General features: G+C 37.2%; 1 protein-coding gene across 1 annotated transcript in view; it reads right to left on the bottom strand.

The window, feature by feature from the left end:
- Positions 1-6,917: 6,917 nt before the first annotated feature.
- LOC135466583 (inositol polyphosphate-5-phosphatase A-like) overlaps positions 6,918-22,180 on the bottom strand; it is a 53,269-nt gene continuing 38,006 nt past the window's right edge. The window contains exons 10-18 of the mRNA XM_064744138.1: positions 20,538-20,591; positions 17,797-17,881; positions 17,574-17,666; positions 16,262-16,339; positions 12,579-12,652; positions 10,900-11,011; positions 9,991-10,053; positions 8,815-9,548; positions 6,918-7,054 (exon numbers count right to left, since the gene is read on the bottom strand). Coding sequence (XP_064600208.1) covers positions 8,859-9,548; positions 9,991-10,053; positions 10,900-11,011; positions 12,579-12,652; positions 16,262-16,339; positions 17,574-17,666; positions 17,797-17,881; positions 20,538-20,591 — 1,249 coding nt within the window. The 3' untranslated portion in view covers positions 6,918-7,054; positions 8,815-8,858. The remainder of the gene's footprint in view (positions 7,055-8,814; positions 9,549-9,990; positions 10,054-10,899; positions 11,012-12,578; positions 12,653-16,261; positions 16,340-17,573; positions 17,667-17,796; positions 17,882-20,537; positions 20,592-22,180) is intronic.

Here is a 22,180-nt window from a genome sequence, read left to right on the forward strand (position 1 = left end):
CTAACTTGCGACCCATGAAGTTATGCATCTGAACTTGAGCTAAAATAAACGTCTGTGTGTTCACCTTCACTTCTTTCACTTACCAAAACACAGCTTAATTAAACGTGTGTTATCAGAAATCCAGTTAACGACAAAATTTTTCATCTACTGTACATCTCGTGTTGGTGAGAATCCATTGGCGCGCTCCTATGGTGCAGATGGGCCAAGTTGTTCAAATGTGTATTGACCGTTAAGACCGGAGTGAGGCTAACAAATTTTAGGTTTTTTAAGTAATTTTAAAATAATAACCTCGTCCATCTTATGGACTATAAAATTATCGCAAGACACCCATAACAGGAACAATATTTCGTAAGTAACTGTAGTTCGAACTGAAGTCCAATTGGTATTGTATTAAGAAAAAAAAAAGAACAGTATTAAGATTTTAGCCTTGGTTAACCATTGATACATTTTTCAACAACTGACCCCCTATGTATTGCTGCGTGGCGAATAGATGCCTATCCTTGATTCGAAAGCCGGAGTGATCTCTGTCACTGCCAAACCCAATTTTATAACCATAATGCTGTTATTCTGGTCCATTAATTGCACATTTGGTATTGGAATTGTCTATATGAATTATCAGATCCAACATCTTCAAAACAAAGCTGAATAGAAATACTGAACAATTAAGTCACTGAACATGATTTCTCATGTAACATGTAGATCTCTTATAATTATAACATGGTTTCGATGGAAGTTCTGATGTACACTTAATAGGCATACATCAACGGAATCAGCACTTTGGCGGCATGGACTCGCCCTGCGACAAGAAGCCATAATATATGTATAAGTACACACCTAATGACTCCTCGTCATATGCCATCAAAATTATTAAGCACGACGTAAAACCCAAAGCATACATACATATTCAATACCAGCCAAAAATTATGCCGATAGTTTCGATAGTTACCGATTAGTTTATACAGTACTGAGCTTATTGGTGTTTACAATATCCGTCTTCATAACTTTATACGCTGTTCCCGGACCATGTAACGTAGTTCACCAAAAGGGACACAACTTTTACACACCTTAATACAATGAGAGTGATCCCCCTTTTTTCAGCACTTCAAATTCGCCCAGAACATTTCTTGCGTTTCCGTCATCGGTTAAAACTGGTAACTGCTTCTCTTTGCATACATTCGTTCTAAATGCTTGCTTTATATACTTTCTGAGTTGTTCTGGAAACTGATCTTACAATCACTGGCCAGGGAAGTTCATTCTCGTTGAACGTCATGTTTTGACGCCTATAGATATTCCTTCCAAACTTCCACATCATGATGTTCCAGAAAGATAGAACTATCAAACAGAGGATCCAAGGACATCCTAGCAATTTCCAATGAATGAAAAGAAAAATGATCACAAATTGGATTCGTAATAATGGCATATCATCTAACTGGCCTTACATAACCGAGTTGGCAAATTCGAAGGTACTGTATTTCTACAATTTATAACTAACGTAACAAATTATGTGCAGTTCAATGTTTCCCAGCTACAATATACGTCTTTCGTTCGCGTTGAAGAAAAGGTATCATTTTCCCAAGATGGCATTTCAGTACATTCTGAAAAGGCATATCATTTCCTTGAAAACAAACACTACTGATATTTTGATTGACGAATTGATCAAACTAACGAGTACGTTTCACCAGGACCGATTTGCTATCTAATCCTGAGAACCGTATTTATATGCCGTTCAAAATTGTTAGCGTTTTTAGACTGGTGTTAACTTTATTACACACTAAAGTGCACCTTGCTCGGTAGGCCTGCATGACATGAGACTTTATTTTTTAGATGACTGTTCCCAGAAGTTAGTGCCACAGGACTTATCATGAACTTTCCCCTTTTACGACGGTGGTCACTGCAAACCATGCATTCTTGGCAAATTACTGGACACCTCTCTCACATGTGACAAGTGTCACATTGATGAAAGACAGGTGCATGGTCTCCCATGACCTAGATGTAAGATTACACAAAAAGCAGAATTCTAATAATTATGGAAAAAGGCGAATCTTCAAACAAGCAGTTCCCAAACACTGCTGCAGTATGAATGATGGGTATTTACACATCTTAGAACCAGTCTGTGTGGGAAGGAAATATTAAACATTTTTCGTCAAAGACAAGATGTCCAGGCAAACTCCAGGCCTCTGTAAAATCACAATGTTATGACACGAAAAAACTGAATAATCCTAAAGGATACCTTAACTGATTAGACCAGGATGACCTTTGAAAACACTGAAGAATAACACACAACAAATGAAGGTTTATATATAAAGCAAAAACAGTTCCAATAGCTTTGTGTTATTTAGCTTTATGTGCACTGAGAAGAATACAGTTTGATGGTTTATTTTAAAAACACATGATGAGAATTTTGTGACTTATTTATTTGGGTTCTTCTAAAGTCACACTTGAGCAACAAAGAACACAAAAAAGTATCTGAAATACACACATGGACAGGAGACTGTATATACTTTTCTGGGGAAACATCACAACAACAAGTCATTCTGTTGCCTTTTTTAGATGATTTAAGTTAGATTCAATAAATATGACCACCTTCTTTATACTATCTACAATGTAAACATAACTGAGAAAAAAAAAAAAAAACACAACAACATAGCACTGACATAAAAAGTCATCGTATCATATGCTTTGGTATCCTTATAATATAATTCAGGTACATGTAGCTTGGCCAAAAAAACTGTGGTCAACTTGACAAAAATAAATAAATAAAACTCTCTTGCCAAAAGATTATAGCATTGCAATATCGGGAATAAACATAACCTCAACTCCATCAAACATTAATCTCATTACTGACTAAAACCTGAACTAAAGACATTTTGATTTCAAAAATCTCAATATTTGGAATGCACCTGGCCCTGGCAAAAATCTTAGTTTAGATGTAGCTAAAGGTCGTATTAATAAGCATGCAGAAGTTGTGAGAGTACATGATTCAGAAGTTCTAGAAGGTCTGGCAGCAACCTACAGATAGTCATGGGTTTTCTCTGGGCTCTGCCTGGTTTCCTCCCACCATAATGCTGGCCACCATCATATAAGTGAAACATTTTTTTTTTTGTTTGATATATAAACAGCAGATATGACTGTTTCCCATGACAGACTTTGTTTGATACATAAACAGTATATATGTCTGTTTTCCATGAGAGATTTTGTTTCTCTGGATCTACTTTTCTGGAGAAGTATTTATACATTGTACATGTACATAAAGTATATTCAACATTAAAATGCAAAATGTAGCATACAGCCAAATGGGGTTCATATAATCTTAGGGCAAGAGAGTCATATGTCAGGACAAGACTTTAAAATTGTACTGTATTATGCTATACAATAAAAGAAAACACAAACACACATGCTTTAACATAAATATACATAGGAACAAAACAGAAAAACACAGTACACATGACACACATGTACTGAGTGTTCAGTCAGCATTAAAACTCATAAGCTGTAATAAATACATACAGGTTTAAAATTGGTTTTTGGTTTGCATGTACAGATCTGATATAAGATAGAGCTAAAGGCATGAAAGCTTGCAACATTTGTAACATGGCCAGAAATGAGTATAAAATGTAACAATATTTCAACAACAACAAAAAAAGAAAGGAACCACAATTCTTCTCTATCTTACATTAAATTCTGAGAAAAACAGTAAAAATTTGCTAATATCCTGGATTTCTTTTAGCAGGTCCACACATAATCTGCTTATTAATACTATTATAAGGTAAAATTAAAATAGGTTATTGTGGTATATGTATGAAAGTCCAAGGGCACTGTACCTAAAACAAAGCTATTTTCAAACTCACCTAAAATTCAATAGGTTTTTGTGTGTGTGTCAAATTTCACTGATTTGCCAACACATAACATAATGTTTTTGATTTAGGACATAATATTAAAAAAAAAAATGTCAAATCATTTTTCAATTTTTTTTTTTGCAAAAGTGTGAAAGCAGCCTAAATTGTGCATGTTATCATTGCATATACCATACTCTGACCACTGTGAATATGATGATAGCTTTATATTCATGACTAGACCTGTGTAAAGCTCAAAACAACCTTCATAAAGGTGTTTTCATAAATATTCTCAAGCTGTACCTGCACTTGAATAAAAATAAAGAACCGGTTAATGTTACAGTGTGTAAATATTGATAATATACAGAATACATCATTCTGAGACTGACAACAAAGACAACAACACATTAACATGCCAGCAAATTACATCCCATATGACAAGTTTGGGATCTCCCAAACTGAAACAAAAAAAAAAAAAAAGGACATTTTTCCAATAAATTCCTCTATCACTTTTGGTCATGTAACTTTGATATTTGCATGTAAAATTATGACAAACCTTGAACTGATCTCTCCACTAACATAATGCTGCCTCAATAAAACATATCCATAGAAAAGCCATGTTATGATACAGTTTTGTGTAGCTACTCATACTGTTAATCTACAGATACAAGAAAAAAATACAGCTGAACATGATGATGGCCAATGTCAAACTGGTACAATTACTTAAACAGAAAATTACATGTAGTACAACACACTTTTTTTAAGACAAAAGCATGTTGTGAGCTTTATAATAAAACATGTTTGCAGTGCTGTGAAAAGTGGTATTTTCCAAAAAAATATTCATCTGGTGGCTGTATAGATCATTTCTCAATGGTACTTGACTTATAAGAAAGCACTATGGTTTATAAGTACAAGAAACCAAGAAAAGCAAAGAAGAAACCAAGAGGATCAAGTATAAGGGAAATACCCACAATGCACCAGGATCAGGGGGGAAAAGGATCAGTGGATAGGTTACCTTTAAACATGCAAAAGACTGAAAAAACAAATGTGGTACAAAGACAGAGTCAGCCAACTGTCAAATATCTTAACTGTATTTGGCACTTTTCTTTTTTTACCCTCATCAGGAGAATTATTTCCATACATCAAAACAAATTAAAATCTGTCAAAGTTTCAAAAGATGTTGACAAAAGAGTAAACAAGTTACCTATAACATGTCTTTAGGCTGTCTAGTCAAAAAAGCAAGAAACACTTCCTCCAAACTCCTAATTGCATTTTTGTTGTTGTTGGAATTGTCTCAAAAACTATGTAGTCTACAATGACTAGAGCTGACATGATGCACACAATACAATGCCTAGAGCTGACATGATGCACACAACATGTCTAAAAAACATCTAACAACAAAGTCTGGTGAATGAGGGCGACTTTTCAAGAACTGTCCCAAAGGCAATGTATACATACAAACTCTGTCAGCCTTGTGGCTGAGTGCAACCAAGAGTGACTTTGAAATGAACACAACGATGAGAAGGTTATTTAAAAAGAGCAGAGAGTCAGACCCATGTGCACATGTTACATGTTAACTATAAACTTAAAAAATAAAAAACGAGTCTTTCATTAAAGCCTTGTTACAACCATTCCTCCTAACAAGCAGTTCACCAACACAATCCTTGTCTAGCGTTTAACAATAGTAGCTTGTTCAACAAGTACATGATTGTGCAACAACTACACACTTGTACAACAAGTACACACTTGTACAATGAGTACAAACTAGTGCAAACAAGTACATAACTGTGCAACAAGTACATAACTATACAACAACTGCAAGCTTGTACAACAAGTACACACTTGTACAATGAGTACAAGCTAGTACAACAAGTACACACTTGTACAACAAGTACACACTTTTACAATGAGTACACACTTGTACAATGAGTACAAGCTAGTACAACAAGTACATGACTATACAACAACTGCAAGCTTGTACAACAAGTACACACTTGTACAAGCTAGCCTGTACAATGAGTACAAGTTTAATAAGTACTGTACTGGACACACTTGTATAACAGATAAATTGGTACCCATAATGTCAGGTTGATAACCTGTAATGCTATTTTTTTAATATCATTAGCCCTAATTAACAGCCGACTGAAAGAATAGTTGAATACTGGTATGAAACAACTCAAAAGGCAACTTTTCATGAACAACTGAAACCAGTTCACCAAGTCTGCAGAAGAATAATGTTCAACCTTCAAATAGCTTCTTTTGATTGAATAAATAATAGACGAGGTAGAAAATGTAAATAACATATTGTTAACAAGACGTCCTAACCCAGCACTACCATACACATCTATGTCAAAACAAAGTAGAGATCGTCTGATGTTAATTAAGCTTTTAACAGCTGGTAACACTTTTATTGGCATTAAACAGGAGTATTAAGTAAAATTCTTTCATACAACAGAAAACATGTGGTAGTTGTTAATTTGAAACATGCAATAGCTACCTTTTTGTCACATTTGTACCTAAAAATATTGGCTCATTCTGAAGTTTACAGTTTTGACAAACTGTAAAGCACAAGTCCTATACGTACCCAGAAACACTGATGAGAAATACTAAATGTCTAAATACTGTGACAGATTTACAACATGAAATGACTCTTCAAGTGAACTCTAGAAACTGAAAAGCAATGACCACTGGAAACGAAGGCTTTGTACAAGTCCACTGAAGGGGAAGCAACTCTAAAAGATCACTGGGAGAAAACGTCTGTTGTGCAGTTGTGAACAGGAGTTCCAGGTTTTCACTTTAGAACTTTACCAGTTCTGTCCTTGTATGTGCATCTACACATAAACACCCCAAACCGAGCTTACAGTATCATAATCCTGAGGAATTATCTACAGTTTGAGATTATAGCTCCTCTGTGTGCAGTAGCTGGTCCATTCCTGTCTAATTTGTCAGGAGATTTGTGCCTGCCACACACGGTCTGGGGTCTGTGTTCATGAAATCTCACTAGGGGATCACCTGCTGTGGGGAAGAAGGTTAAGGTATTCCAGCTATATCCTCGCACATCCCTCACACAGATGTCTCTCTGAAGACGCGGACTGATGTGCCGTACTGCTTGACGTGGATATATTTGGTGGATTCTACCTGTGAGATTTTCACCTGTGTGGAAGGTACAATAATGTCACTGCTCATCAGGTTACAGGAGGGACTGGCCGTCGGGACAGGCTCTGAAAATATACAACATCAAAAATAAGAACAACGAATTCTGAAATAATGATTGCAATCAAATCATGGTTATGCATCGTCCTTACCACAGTGGTGAAATAATGATTATATTCAAATCATGGCCACAGTCCTAAATTAAAGGGACGCAACTCCTTTAGACTGAAAGAATGCATGCTTGGGGTTTAACATTGTACTCAACAATTTTTTCAGCCATGTGATGACAAAGAGTCATTAGGTGTGTGTACATATACTTTGTCTTCTAGTGGCAGTCCATGTCGCCAAAGTGCTGGTGACACTCAAGTATCATGACAACAACACAAGACATCACACCCCACCCAGTAACATTATACTGACACCGGGCCAACCAGTCCTGTTTCCTTGCTCTAATATGTCGATTCTGAACCCCAAGTGAGGCAACAACATGCACTATGTACCACAAAAACAAAATGATTTATTATAATTAAATTTTCTGATATCTAATAATGCATAAACCTATGCTCTGAGATGGTATGTATACATATTTTCATGTAAACAGGAGTAACGCTTCAGTTTATTTAAAACCCTGATCACTCCACTTATAAAATTTCAAGCAGAAACTTCATTATAAAATCAGATAAAATGTTGTAAGATTTATATACTTTTGTTGGGATTCCTTTGGTGTTTGGACTATTAGTGTACTCTTCTATGATTACACTTTTAGCAAACAAATGAGGCACCTTAAACTGTGTCATACAAACTTATTAGTAACTTTCAGGAATTTCTTCCAGAACAGCATCTCACAATTACGAGGCGAACTACAAATAATTAATTTTTAGATATTATCTGAAAAAGGACAATTGTGATCATTTCTCTCATCAAGTTTGAACATTCATGCAACAGTTCACACAAGATATTGCATTACATACGCAACTATATATCAAGAACAAAGGTAGAATTGATTTCTGAAAGGAGGTGAGGTGGTATAAACAAAATTTTATTCATTCATTTATTTATTTAACTGATGTTTTATGTCATACTCAAGAATATTTCACTTATACGACGGTGGCCAGCTTTATGGTTCCAAACCAAACTTTGACCGTGTTAATACACTCACTAACCAATGCATCACAGTCGCATCGCAGGTCAAGCTGCACATGTAGCATTTAACTATCAGCATCAGTACTGTCAAAGAGTTGTTTAACAATATAAAACACCAATCAAACATATAAAGTTCTTGTTTTTCAGTTGGCTGTAGCATCTGTAATGATACTTTATTACATATACACTCATTCATTGTAAAATAAAATTGTAAAAACAGAAAATCTAAGTGAATATTATGTTTGGACCAATTTAATGCATGATCAGTTACCCTAATTCCTCAACCCTTTTGCACATGAACGATTACCTGTCAGTGCAGTGTATGCTCATTTTGATTTTGGAGACAAAACTACAATGGTTAGATTGACAAATGTGAAGGCTTCATAAAAAGTATCAGGTTATATCAGTCTTCATAATATGCTTGAAAAAATACCTTGCAAAAAGGCAAAAATGTTGAAGAATTACAGCATGAGCCAAATCCTGCCTTACTGCCTCACCTCCTTTGTTAAACGATGCCTGGGTCACCACAATACCAAAATCACAACATCAAACAAATTTTTCATCCGAAATAAATGGCTTCCCACAGAAAATCACCTCCAGTGAGATATAACAAAGAAAAACAAAATGTGAATCTCATGCAGAAAAAAAAAAAATTAATAATAAAATAAACAAAACATCAACTTACGACAACAAGGGATAAAGTCATGCAGCACACTACAACACAAGCATCTAGAGAATACAGCAACAGTGACGTTTTCGGGGACTCTTCACAGCATCAGACAACGGCACAGTCTTGGCAACAATCACCCGCTGAGGTTCCAGAGGGGGACCTGCTTTATGCTGGGACTGAATTTCCACATGTATCGTGGCTGGGAGAATGTTTTTGGAGATTATGACCGACCCCTGGTTAAGATCCTCGCTCTCTCGAGCAGGGGAGTGGGGCGGGTCACTAGGTGTATTAGGTACGCTGCTAACATCTGTCTCCATATCACTGGCAATTTTCTCAACCGTGACAAAATCCATGGAGGTCCTCCTCTCCACTGATTCCTCAGATGACGAGCTATGATGGCGCGTACGTTTTGGCCACCTTAACAACACGCCCTCATACTTTCTAACCTGTTGTGCGCATTCTAAAAAGGATTTCTTCTTTTTCAGCAAGGAGGAGTTATTATTCTCTGAGGAAGCACTGTCTGATCCTGCACTAGTGTTTAAGCACTTGTGTCTAATACTGGTAAAAAAGTCAGGGGGGAGGAGGTGTTCTTGCTCAAATGTTGCATAATCGTGAATTGAAACATTGTCAAGGAGAATGTTGTCCACCTCTTCTCCGTTAACTGAGACAGTCTGAGGACGAGAGATATGACGATTCACAACAGGAGAATTACCTTGACCATTCCTCAGATGAAAGAACAAACAGACTGGCTGCAGAGGGCAACAGAAAAGAGAGAGAGACATCAATTATGAACAACTGAATAGTGAGGTGGACATCATTTATGAAAAATTGAACTATGAGATGGACATAGTATATGAACCACTGAATTGTGAGGTGGGCATAATTTATGAACAACTGAATAGTGAGGTGGACGTCAACTGTAAAGAAGTCCATCATAGAGAGCATATCATTTCCAAAAAATAAATCAAAAGCTGGACAATCTTTATGAACAAAGGAAATGTGAAGAGAACATGTATTTTTTGCTGATACCAGAGACTTGCTGTGCTAATCTTATATGCTGACATTCCCAAAACTGATTCTCAGGTTTTTAAACCATATGGCTTGTTTCAATCTTACAGTATTTAAGTATAGTTAAAAGCTGCTGTGTATATACTACTATCAGTAAACTTACACATGTATTCTCACACTCACCTTGTGGTCTCCCATACAAATACTCTTTCCTATCAAGTCATAACTCGGTTTATGTTTTTCGTCCTGAAACAAAAAGATCTCAAACAATGCAATGAAATTCTGCACGACAGAAAGATTAAAATGATGACCATAATAAAAAAAAAAAAACAACAGCATACATGGATCTATGGTTTTCAGTTCAACAAATTGCAGATATGTCAACCTAAACAAATCAGGGAAGTCCACAGGCATGTGCTGTGGAGCAGTTGCAATGTAAACCCATGTGCAGTGAGGGTATCTTTTCACTATATGTTGACTATACATTATGCCACAGGCATGTTGTGCCTGCTTCATAGGACGTATCCCAGGCCCTTCTCAAGCAATACACATGAAATATCTAAATTTAGTAGAATTTTAGTAAATTTGAATGGATTCTGAAATCCAATATGGCCGCAAATGATGTGACCTACATTACCTATTCCGCGTCTCTTGATGTAACTTTTATGCTTCTACCACATATTAAATTTTTAGATTCCTGCCTACAGCGATATGTCTTCTGGGAATACAGAATTATAATAATAAAAAGGTGACAGTGAAAACAGGCATTTCCAGCAAAGCTGCTGGAACCCTTAAATACATGATCCTGTGACAATGCTCAACAGTAGATGTACCTACCATACAAAAATGGACGAAAAGCTTCTCAGCTGCATTCCACTAACTTGCCACTTTGTACAGTAAGCTCTAGTATAGTAACACTTTTGGTATTAAGGGTGTAAGATATATTGCTATGGTCTATGGATACTGGGACATTCTTTCAGCATCCTGCAGTGAGTCCACCACAGTCAGTCCACCACAGGCACACCAGTGGCTGGCTACTGGCTTGCCTATATTGTGACCTATTAGCCTGATTAGTACCATACTAAACCTTACATCCAGCATCAATTGCTTGGCCCCAGGACTTAGCAGGACTCGGTCACACCATGACGGACAGCGGGTTTTCATATAAGACATCCCATCATTCAGATCTTCACTGAACGGGTAACTAAATAATAAAATAAATAATAGTGAATACTGCATAAAGGTAAGACTAAAAAGAGAAGCCATATAACATAACCAGGTAGTAAGACAGGTCACAAGTCAAGAGTGAGTGAGTGAGTGCTTGGGGCTTAACGTCGTACTCAGCAATTTTTCAGTCATGTGACGACGAAGGAATCCTTAGGGTGCATGTATGTGTAATGTGCCTCCTTGTTGCAGGACGGATTTCCACCGCTCTTTTACTCAGTGCTGCTTCACTGAGACGACTTACCGAAGGCAAGTAAGCTGCCCCACCAGAGCCATTATACTGATATGGGCCAACGAGTCGTTGCACTATCCCCTTCATGCTGAACGCCAAGGGAGGAAGTTACAACTTCCTCTTTTAAAGTCTTAGGTGTGACTCGATCAAGGATTGATCTTGGATCTACCGCTCCCGAAGCGGACGCAAGTCAAGAAGTGTCAAGTTTATACCTGTTCTTTCCAACAATTAGAGGAATATTGTTATTGACAATGCAAAAAGTTTCAATGTCATGTATTACACACACTAGGCTTCAATGTCCTGTATTACATACACATACACAAGGTTTCAATGTCATGTATTACATACACATACACAAAGCTTCAATCCCATGTATTACATACACATACACAAAGCTTCAATCCCATGTATTACATACACATACACAAAGCTTCAATCCCATGTATTACATACACATACACAAAGCTTCAATGTCATGTATTACATACACATACACAAAGCTTCAATGTCATTTATTACATTCATATACACAAAGCTTCAATATCATGTATTACATACACAAAGCTTCAATGTCATGTATTACATACACATACACAACGCTTCAATGTCATGTATTACATACACATACACAAGGTTTCAATGTCATGTATTACATTCACATACACAAAGCTTCAATATCATGTATTACATACACAAAGCTTCAATGTCATGTATTACATACACATACACAAAGCTTCAATGTCATGTATTACATACTGAAACTTCATAATCTTGCCAAAAAATGCAATCAGCACTGTATTTACAAAATTTTATACTTGCACTCCTTCAACTGGGATAAAATAAAAAAAAATTTGTTCTTTCTTTTTCCCCATGTGCAATTTTAAATTGGGATATAAAGTGAACCAAATTTAACAGAATTTCGTATTACCAAGCAACATAACTCAGCTTAATTTAAACCTACATAACCATGGATAAGTGTCCTTCAAAAAGTCTATTGCTCTTCCAGGTCACTCCTCTGATCCAATCAATGCTTCAGAATCTCAACTCAGCACATCAGTCAACTCTGAACCTCTCCAAATAACAGTAGTCAGAGATTCAATGCTTCCAGGATGCTTATTAAGATTATGGATAGAGACTGTCCTGGTTCAGACAGACTGCCAAATTTGATCAGCAAACACTGGGTATAAAATGACTCTGATGACCAGGAGATTAAGGGGAGACAACTGAGCTAAATACTGAACATCATACTTTTACATACAAAATGTCACAAGGAACTTTGTGAAAGACACATGCATTATATTCAAAGAGAACAAACCTTGGTTGGAAGCTGATATCATATTCATGTAACTTGTCCTTGAAAGCATGCATCTCAGTGTCAAACTGGGAAAGCTGAAAAACAAGACAAATATTTAATAATGAGCCCAGATCCTAGGATTGGATAGCAACGCTACCTACAGTTAACATGCATGAATATTTTTTCACCTGAAATGTGGCTGCTTAAGCATTTGATGCAACACTAAAAAATCTTCACTTCCTGTATTTTACCTAAAGTTTGGTATGGAAAAACGCAGTTTTAGATGCCCATAGAGGGCTTAAAATGATGACTTTCTGTTACCGACACTTACTTTTTCTGACAATTGTAACTGTGAACTGGAGCAGATGTCCACATTATATCAACTCTATTGTCGTTTTTATTTTTTTCCCCTGCCCACCTTTCAATGAACTACTATGTTTGGATCCACTTTGGCTCCACTTTTGTTTCTTTAGTTGCTTAATGTGGTGCTGTTGACATTTTGTTGATCTTTCCAGCACCAGCGAGTAAGTCAGTGCTATCCAATGGCATAAGTTGTGACTGAAAAAACTTCTGGGTAATCAATCAGTTTTCACACTGAAGATATTAGAAGCTTGCAAGATCCATCTTTCTAAAGGAGACTCAAGAGACCCTCTACATGTAACAGTTACCACTTCTCTTACAAGTTCCTGTAAGAATAAAACCACATGGTACAAGTCCTGAACAATTCATTATCAGCCTTGAGTGCATAATGTTGATGTTGTAGTGATTTTAAGAGATGGGCTGTTCATTACAGACCATGAAGCCTCTTAACTCTGCCGCAATACCATAAAACTGCCACATAGTTTTATTGACCCTTTCCATGACCCTCTTTAGTACTGTCTAAAACGAGAGCCTGGAGTGCATTGTCTGATCTCCGTTAAGCTTTACTTCCGTTAAAAAACGCAAATAAACCAATACAGGAGTAAACAATTTATCCATCCATTTGAGTCTGCCCATCCTATACATTACAGGGAAAACAAATGAAACTGGTAGCCCCAGAGAGCTAGCAACTGAAGCAGCCTCGTTCTGAGTATCAGCCTACATATTTTATCAATTATATATGGACACATGTACAGATATCATGCTGCTCTTACACATACATACATGTGAAATATTTAGGACACTGATATCAGCATCAGAATATAGAAGGAAAGTAACTCAGGATTTGTAATGATAGCACAAACATAATAGCTGAAATACAGAATGATAAAAGGACTTCAGTATTCAGCATTACTTTCCTTCTATCTTATGCAAAACTGATCTGTGGAACCACTGGTATCAGCGTCAGAATACAACATTACTGACTCCTTTTATTTGGGGAGAAGTTATTTTCATTAAAATGTCACAGTTACAATGTATCAGTAAGGTAGCCTTTCTAGCATTGTAAATGTACATGTACATACAGGCTAACAAAAACCATCCAGTTTTTGAACAATGATAAAACCTCAGTCCACTTCCTCCAAACAATGCATATGGAAGAATATTACGAAACAATTCAATCTTCACCAGTTGCAGGGTTTCGCAAATGCTACAAATGTGGAAGCAGAGACAATTATTACTTTTTATTTTAATATATTTGGAGGGGGGGAAGAGGGAGGGGGGGGGGGGGTGTGCTCTCTATCCACTGTTTACTGAAGCCAGGGATGTCAATATGTAAAGATATTGAAGTTAAAATGTTGAAGATTTCCTCAGAACTCTTCATATAATCTTTTCCTTTAATTCACTATCATAATTTAGGGAACTTTGTTCAAGATAATAAACTCAATATGTTTATCTGTAACACTGGCTGACTACACAAACTACGATGTGACAGTTATTTTTCAATTACAGAGAGAAGAACGAACAAATGAGAGCATGTAGAGAAAACATCATTGCTAGAAGGCATGAGAAATACATCTGAATTAATAACATCAATTGTCAGCATACACACACACACACAAACATGGATTTATCATTATGAAAGCTCAGGTTAAATTGTGCCTTTGCTCCGTAAAGCGTCTGTGTATTGAGTATGTGTTAACCAAATCATCTGTTAATCAATGTTCCCTCTGACAGATTTTCTCAAGCAGGGCAGAAAGTGTTTGGTGAAAAAAGAATAAATGTTAGCTAAGGGTTTCCATGAAAGAACTATAAAACTGATCCAAGCTAAAGCTCTTGAGGTAATAAAATTAGGGCGTGTATGAACAGCTGTTGTGATTCTGCAAACTGCTCAGCATCATGCATGCACACACACGCACACACAGAAGAATTTAGAGTTATGTGTACAGAAATCACCAGCAGATGGATGGGCTCCCGAGACACCCTGCCCACACTCAGGTGAGGTCAGCTCAGGTAAGGGCCACGCAAATCATTAACGAGCTAATAAATCTATACCTGTCAGGTGAAATCAATACTAAGGTATAACTGTGCAAGGCTGAAGTAGAAGCAGGTCGAAATCCAATTTATTCTACAGGTAATCGGGCTTAGTTCAAAGGCATGGATTGACGTCATTAGAGGTAATTGAAGGTGTGACATGTACCCTCCGCGCCCTCATGATTGGGTATTACATCTCGGGACACGAGATTACAGTCTATTTTCCACCCACCTAAAAACAGATGGTAACTGAAAAAGCTCCCACAGAGGGCAGATTATTCACTCAAGAGCATGTATAGCTCCTTATCTTAATGCCACTTAATTAAACATGATTGCCGAGACAACATGCACCTAAGAACAACAGCTACTGCTTGAAAATGAATCCCAAATCCAATTACATGTCTTTGAAAGGTCTGTGGCCTGTAGGCAGTAGGCTATACTTTGCTCAGACCGTACTCCAATGTTAAAATTTTATTATGAACTGTATTGAGTGGAAAATGTCTATTCATTTTATTTGATTGGTGTTTTACCCCGTACTCAAGAATATTTCCCTTATTATACGATATTGGCCAGCACTATGGTGAGTGGAAACCAAGCAGCATGTTAGTCTAAATTCTGCTGGCAAGAATGCGTGAAACAAGGGAGTACAAATAATAGTCTTTCTATAGAGATACATACTCGTCATACAGATTTCATGGATCTTTTTGTCTCATTTCACTGTACTATACTTTTTCATGTATTCAGTTAATATGATCCTATATCCACACAGCATACATGTACATATGTTTCATTTCCTCTCCGGCCGTATGTGGGAAGGTCTGTCAGCAACCTGCGGATGGTTGTGGGTTTCCCTAGGGCTCTGCTCGTTTCCTCCCACCATAATGCTGGCCGTTGTCGTATAAGTGAAACATTCTTGAGTACGGTGTAAAACACCAATCAAATAAACAAATAAACAAATACATATATTTCATACATGCAATGGTTATATGCAGCCCAGAAAACCCATGTTTAAGTCCACCCAAATTTCATCGCAAAGGCCTTCAGAATATAAAAAAGTTTATAATCTACCTGGGTGACACTTACAAGTGTCAATCAAACCAGGAAATGTAAACAGATAAAAATTACATAACAAGAAGCCTGTTCATAACAAATCATATTTCATAACTTTTCAGGACCTTTAAAGTGATAAAGTTTATCAGAAACACTGATAGCTAGAAAAACTACTTAAAAATGAAAGAGTGTAATTCACTCGAGCTATTTCCAGAAACCAATGGACTTTTAAACGCATGTGAAAATCAACCAGACATAGTTACCCATTTGCCATTGCTGCTGAATACTTCAGAGTGTCTTTCATGGTGATCAAATGCTTTGGTTTCTATGGTGAGAAGGATCTGAAATAATGGATTCAACAATACATTTTCTTGGTTTTTTACATCGTACTCAACAATTTTTCAGTCATTTGGTGTGTGTACATATACTTCACGTGGCACCGCAAGTCCATTCTGCCAAAGTGTTGCTGCTACTGAAGTATCATGCCAAAGACATCAGACACGACGCTTCACCCAGTCACATTATACTGACACCGGGCCAGCCATCCGATTTCCTTGCTCTATCCTCTCAGAGCTGAGCGCTAAGCATCAAGTCTGATTTTGAACGCTTTCGGTATAGCCCAACCTAACACGTCAACATTAAATCATCGTGATACAAATTTATCTAGAATAACTCATGACCACTAGCTTCTGACCACTTGGGGGGGGGGGGGGGGAGGGAATGTGCTCTAATCCACTTTTAAATGACTTGGTGCTGGCCTTGAGTCAGCAAGTTTGCAGAATAACGGGTACAATGTATTCTGCAAGATAAGCTGATTTCCTACACATATACTTCAAACCTTATACAGTCCTAGAAGTGAAATAATCCTGAGCATGGCCTAAAACACCAATCAAACAACAATATTTTTTTCATTTATTTCACTGTTCAATGCTAAATGCAAGAATATTTCATTTATATAATGATAGCTAGTGTTACGGGTGGAAGAAATCAGAGTGCTTGCAAGGGGTATCCCACAGACCCATGACAAATACACACAGCAGACAACCTTCGTCACACATGATATTAAGATATACACCCCACATCGATGGAAAGCAGTGGTCATCAACAAACGTTAGACTACACAAATGGCCGCACAAACGTTGTTGACAGGTTAGTGTCATCCCTTGCCATACACAAAGAGAGCAAGGAACGGAATCCACAAGTAGCTAAACAGATCCATCACATAAATTACAACTGATATTTATTTATCTCATTGGTGTTTTATGCCTTACTCAAGAATATTTCACTTATACAACGGCTGCCAGCATTCTACGACGGCTACTATTCTGGTGGGAGGAAACCAGGCAGAGCCTGGGGGAAACCCACAACCATCCGCAGGTTGCTGCAGACATACAGCTGGAAAGGAAGCCATACAACTGATGTTAAAGTCACCACAAGTGTATCATTTAGGGTGTATTCATTGTTGTACTGCCTTTCTTAATATCACAGAAAGAAATCTGAAGCTTATTATTTGTAATCTGATATCATCATGATCATGATCATGGTCCCGGGTTCTTGTCATTGTTCACATCTCACCTTGCCATTGTTGTCCTCATCAGTGTAAACGATCTTGCTCAGCTGGTCTTTGTTCCCTTTCTGGTGGTGAACTTTGGCTTTATTTGTTAATTCCTGCTCAAATAAAAAGACTATTCTGAAATAGCATTTAACACCATAATTGGGAACATTTTATACAAGTGTAGCACATACACGTACTCAATTAAAACGAATGTTTGTAATGTAAAAAAGACACAAAACATACCTGCACAAGATATCTTATATCAAGGCGGAAATTGAAATCCCCAAATATAAAAAGAGGGACCTTTTCATACTTGTCATTTTCAAATCTGAAAACAAAAAGATAAAATGGCCATCACAATATTAATATGGATAACTGTTTCCTGAAATTCAGATTCATGCTGGTGTGAGTTGAGGTAGCCATCTTTAGAATTTTATCCAATCAAACATGTTGCCCGGCCTAAGCTGTGATGCAGCCTTTGTCCAATCACTCCTTGAAGTGACATATGAGAACACAGAACTACTAAAGATGTCATTTTGAGATCGTTTACAGAAATTAAAAATATCAACCTAATCAATAATTCACTTGTTACTTCATTACTTGGAATTATTGTACGAGACACACTTGAAAACAAAGGTATAATACTGTTAATTAATACGACTTTAAAAATGAAAGTAAATTATTGCAATTTTACCCCACTATGAATTAACCATAAAATCTGATGACAAATGCATAACTCTAGCTATAATTTTTTTTATCTAAAGAGCCAACATTCCAATGTTGACACTAATAGGCAGGCTAGCCAGTTCACTAATCTGATTTCGCAATAAGGAACGGTGATCCCATCAAAGTAGCACTGTAATGGAATCACAAACGTGGAGCTCATTAGCGTGTCATAACATATTGATCTTCTTGTGTCCTGCAACTAAGCAGAAGACAAGCAAACTATTAGCTGGAACGGCAAAACAAGGCAGGCAAAATGAGGACAGAAAACGCCTTGAGAAGTGGAGACAAATTTAACCCTTAAATAGCAAGGTTTGCCCCATGTGCTCAGTAACAGTCCGTTTGATCCAGGGGGAATGCTTAGGCAGATGACTGAATGACCAGTGGTTGACCTTAAAACACTGGTCATTAGAGGAGTGAACATTTGAGACTGATCCTGATGGCAGATGACCTCTATTTGTCTGTTAAACTATCACCATTAAGGTTCGATTTATGAGGCACTAAATTGGCCAACCATTTTGGCTCTAGGGATAATCTCCATTCCATGAGGCCTGGTAGTGCAATTTGGAAAGGGACAATTAAGCTGGAGACTTAAGAAGGGTATTTTCTTGGAACGACTTGGAGAGACCCATGTCCCAGTATCATGAAGCATTGTCTTAGACTTGAGTCAGATTTAGTCTTAAAGGACAAGACAGCACCTGGCTAAAATATATTTCAATCGAAAGGAGGATATTCAAGCTTTCCAGAAAGTATCATAGTTTATTATTTTAATGAGATTTCAGTGAATAACATGTAGAACAAAATGACAATACTGCACAAAGGGCTGGTGTGAGTTGAGGTAGCCATCTTTAGAATTTTATCCTATCAAACATGTTGCCCGGCCTAAGCTGTGATGCAGCCTTTGTCCAATCACTCCTTGAAGTGACATATGAGAACACAGAACTACTACTTAAGATGTCATTTTGAGATCGTTTACAAGGGCCATTTGACAAAGTGTTGTGCCATGTCACAAAGTGTCGTGCCATTTCACAAAGTGTCGTGGGGCCTGACTGTATCATTTACTGACCACCACAGATGTAAAATCAGTTCATTTACAAGCCATGTAATAATCAACAACTATCACAAATTATACCAGACAGTAGCATACCGTCTCGGCCCAAACTGCATTCATCTCCCCATACACATTTTTTGTCCTTCATTTCAGTGTCTAGTCAACAGTTTCTAAATAACAAATATCAGAGTCAGTGCAAAATTCATTAGGGATGCCGAAAGTTTATGGGAATGAGAAGACGGCACCTCACCGGACAACGCTTAAAATTAATTAAATCTTATGATATAATTTTTCCTTCTCTGGATTTATTACTGAAGAATTTAAATTTTACTCCTGCTTCTTTGTCGCATACAAGGGATGTTCTTTCTGTTTTCTTTGACAAAATACAGTAAAATTATTGAAATGCTGTGTTCAAGCCGATGTGCTTTCTCTGACGTCCGCAATAACCAGGTCAGCACTGCTTTCATCTTACAAAATGGAAGTATACAATCCAGTTGAATGCACAGATCAGCCTCAATAGTGCTTAGATTTATTTCCATTTGTTTGAGAATTGAACATGAGTCTAGTATGTCTTCCAGTATGTGCAATTTCCAAGAAAACTATTCATCACTTGGGCCTTCATTGTCGAGGTCCACAGTTTTTATCTGCAATGGGCTACTGCTTAGACTATTGTACAGAAAATACCTTTGACGTTAGAGAGCTAGAGTTAACGTGACCCCACCTTGTTCTCAATAATGGAGATGTGCTGATTCCGTGTCAACATAAAATTTCACTTAATTTTTACTGGGTTGAAAAAAGTCTTAAAAAAATATTTAATGTCGGTTTAAGATACTTTGAATGGTAGTCCTTCAGCGGACATAAACATTAGCCAGGTGCTGTCTTTCACTTTAACTTGCGATAATATTCCTGAATTTATATTTCAGCTTTTGATTTTTAAATTTTTCAAGAAAGCTTAGGAAAACTCTTGGTATCACCATAAAAATCTGTCAGGTAATTATAATCAAAAATAATACAAAAATAACAGTTTATACTTTGGTATCTGAAACTCAACACACATGTGACATTATTTGTTAGAAGGCCACTACACAAAAAAAATCTACCCTAAGAAAATCATTTAACAGTGTAAAAAAGTCTTTAAAATGACCTCAGAAACTACATGCATCACTACTGGTCCTTCCATATTTGACACCCAGAATTCCACATAGCTCACCTTTGGAGAGTGTGCATAAGAGCTTGTTGTCGGTTACCACAGTAGAGAGAAGGACTCTGAAAACGAGGAGATATATTAATTATATTAATTATTCCTTTGGTTTTTTTTTTTGGGTTTTTATTGGGGGGGGGGGGGTGTATTGCTTTCCTTTTTATTTTTTTCGGAGAGGGGTGAGGGCAGTATATTCCTCAGAAGATCTCACATTCTCATATTCTCAGTCTTTTTGCTCTCCCATTGCCAACATATGTATAGTGCTGCTTCAATGGAACAACATGCTGAGGACACCGCCCATGTCGCATCTGGTACAGTACAGTTGACTACTAGAAGCACCTGATATCTATCACTTGACATCGATTGCCAGGTGAGTTAGAACCAAGATTAAAACTTCCAGTCTTTAAGGTATGACTCATGCATACATGGGCTGAACTCAGGTCTTCAAACATAACTTATGTACATGTATGTACAAATTTATATAAAACTATATAATTATGCAAATAATCTATATACAGAAATATGGAAAGGACTGCCACACTGTTTCTCTGTCTTCATCATTGGGCAGAAGACAGCAGCATTTCATGCTACATGTAGGTGCATTAATGTAACAATAAATTAATTTAAATGCAGATTACAACTTGCAATTTGTTAATGTGAGGGTGCACACTCAACACCTGAGAAATGAATGTATTACATATTAAACACTTTTTTCACCACATTTACAGAATATTTCTGAATTTTTTGGACCCAAGGAACATGAGGTTTAGAACCACAATAAAATTTACTGGAATTAATTTAAATAATTCCATTACTTGATATGTATACCCATAGTTTTGTATCCTAATCAGAAAGCATTTCACACTGTATAGCCTGAAGCATTTTCATTTCCATATTAAAGGCCAATTTGAAGCATGACCAATACATCTATAAACAAAATAAGATCACAAAAGTTAGAAGCCACCACTTTTCAATAAAACACTGGATACAAAACTTGATTTTCCAATATTGCAGATGATTTTTCCATATTGTCTATTTCTTACGAAAACTTGCATTATTCATAGCATGGATCTTTGTGAAGTTCTAGTAATTTCCAGATTGAAAACTTTGCTGGTGGGGGCTATTATCTACATGCTGGTAGTATGACAATGTTTTAGTAATGTGAACATCTATGTGATACACTGTACAAATAATCCATAAATGTGCAGCTGGTAAGTAGACACTTCAACTCAAATGCAGGAGGAGTCTTGGTGACCAAGGTGGTTAGCAATGACCCAGGAGCCTCAGTGGCTGAGGTGGTTAGCAATGATCCAGAAGACTCAGTGACCGAGGTGGTCAGCAAAGACCCAGGAGCCTCAGACGCCAAGGGGGTTAGCAATGACCCAGAAGACTCGGTTGCCAAGGTGGTTAGCAATGACCCAGGAGCCTCAGTGACCGAGGTGGTTAGCAATGACCCAGAAGACTCAGTGACCGAGGTGGTTAGCAATGACCCAGGAGCCTCAGTGAGCGAGGTGGTTAGCAATGACCCAGAAGACTCAAGTGACTGAGGTGGTTAGCAATGACCCAGGAGCCTCAGTGACCAAGGTGGTCAGCAAGGACCCAGGAGCCTCAGTGACCGAGGTGGTCAGCAATGACCCAGGAGCCTCAGTCGC

This window comes from Liolophura sinensis, chromosome 6 (assembly GCF_032854445.1).
Source record: "Liolophura sinensis isolate JHLJ2023 chromosome 6, CUHK_Ljap_v2, whole genome shotgun sequence".
Taxonomy (NCBI): domain Eukaryota; kingdom Metazoa; phylum Mollusca; class Polyplacophora; order Chitonida; family Chitonidae; genus Liolophura; species Liolophura sinensis.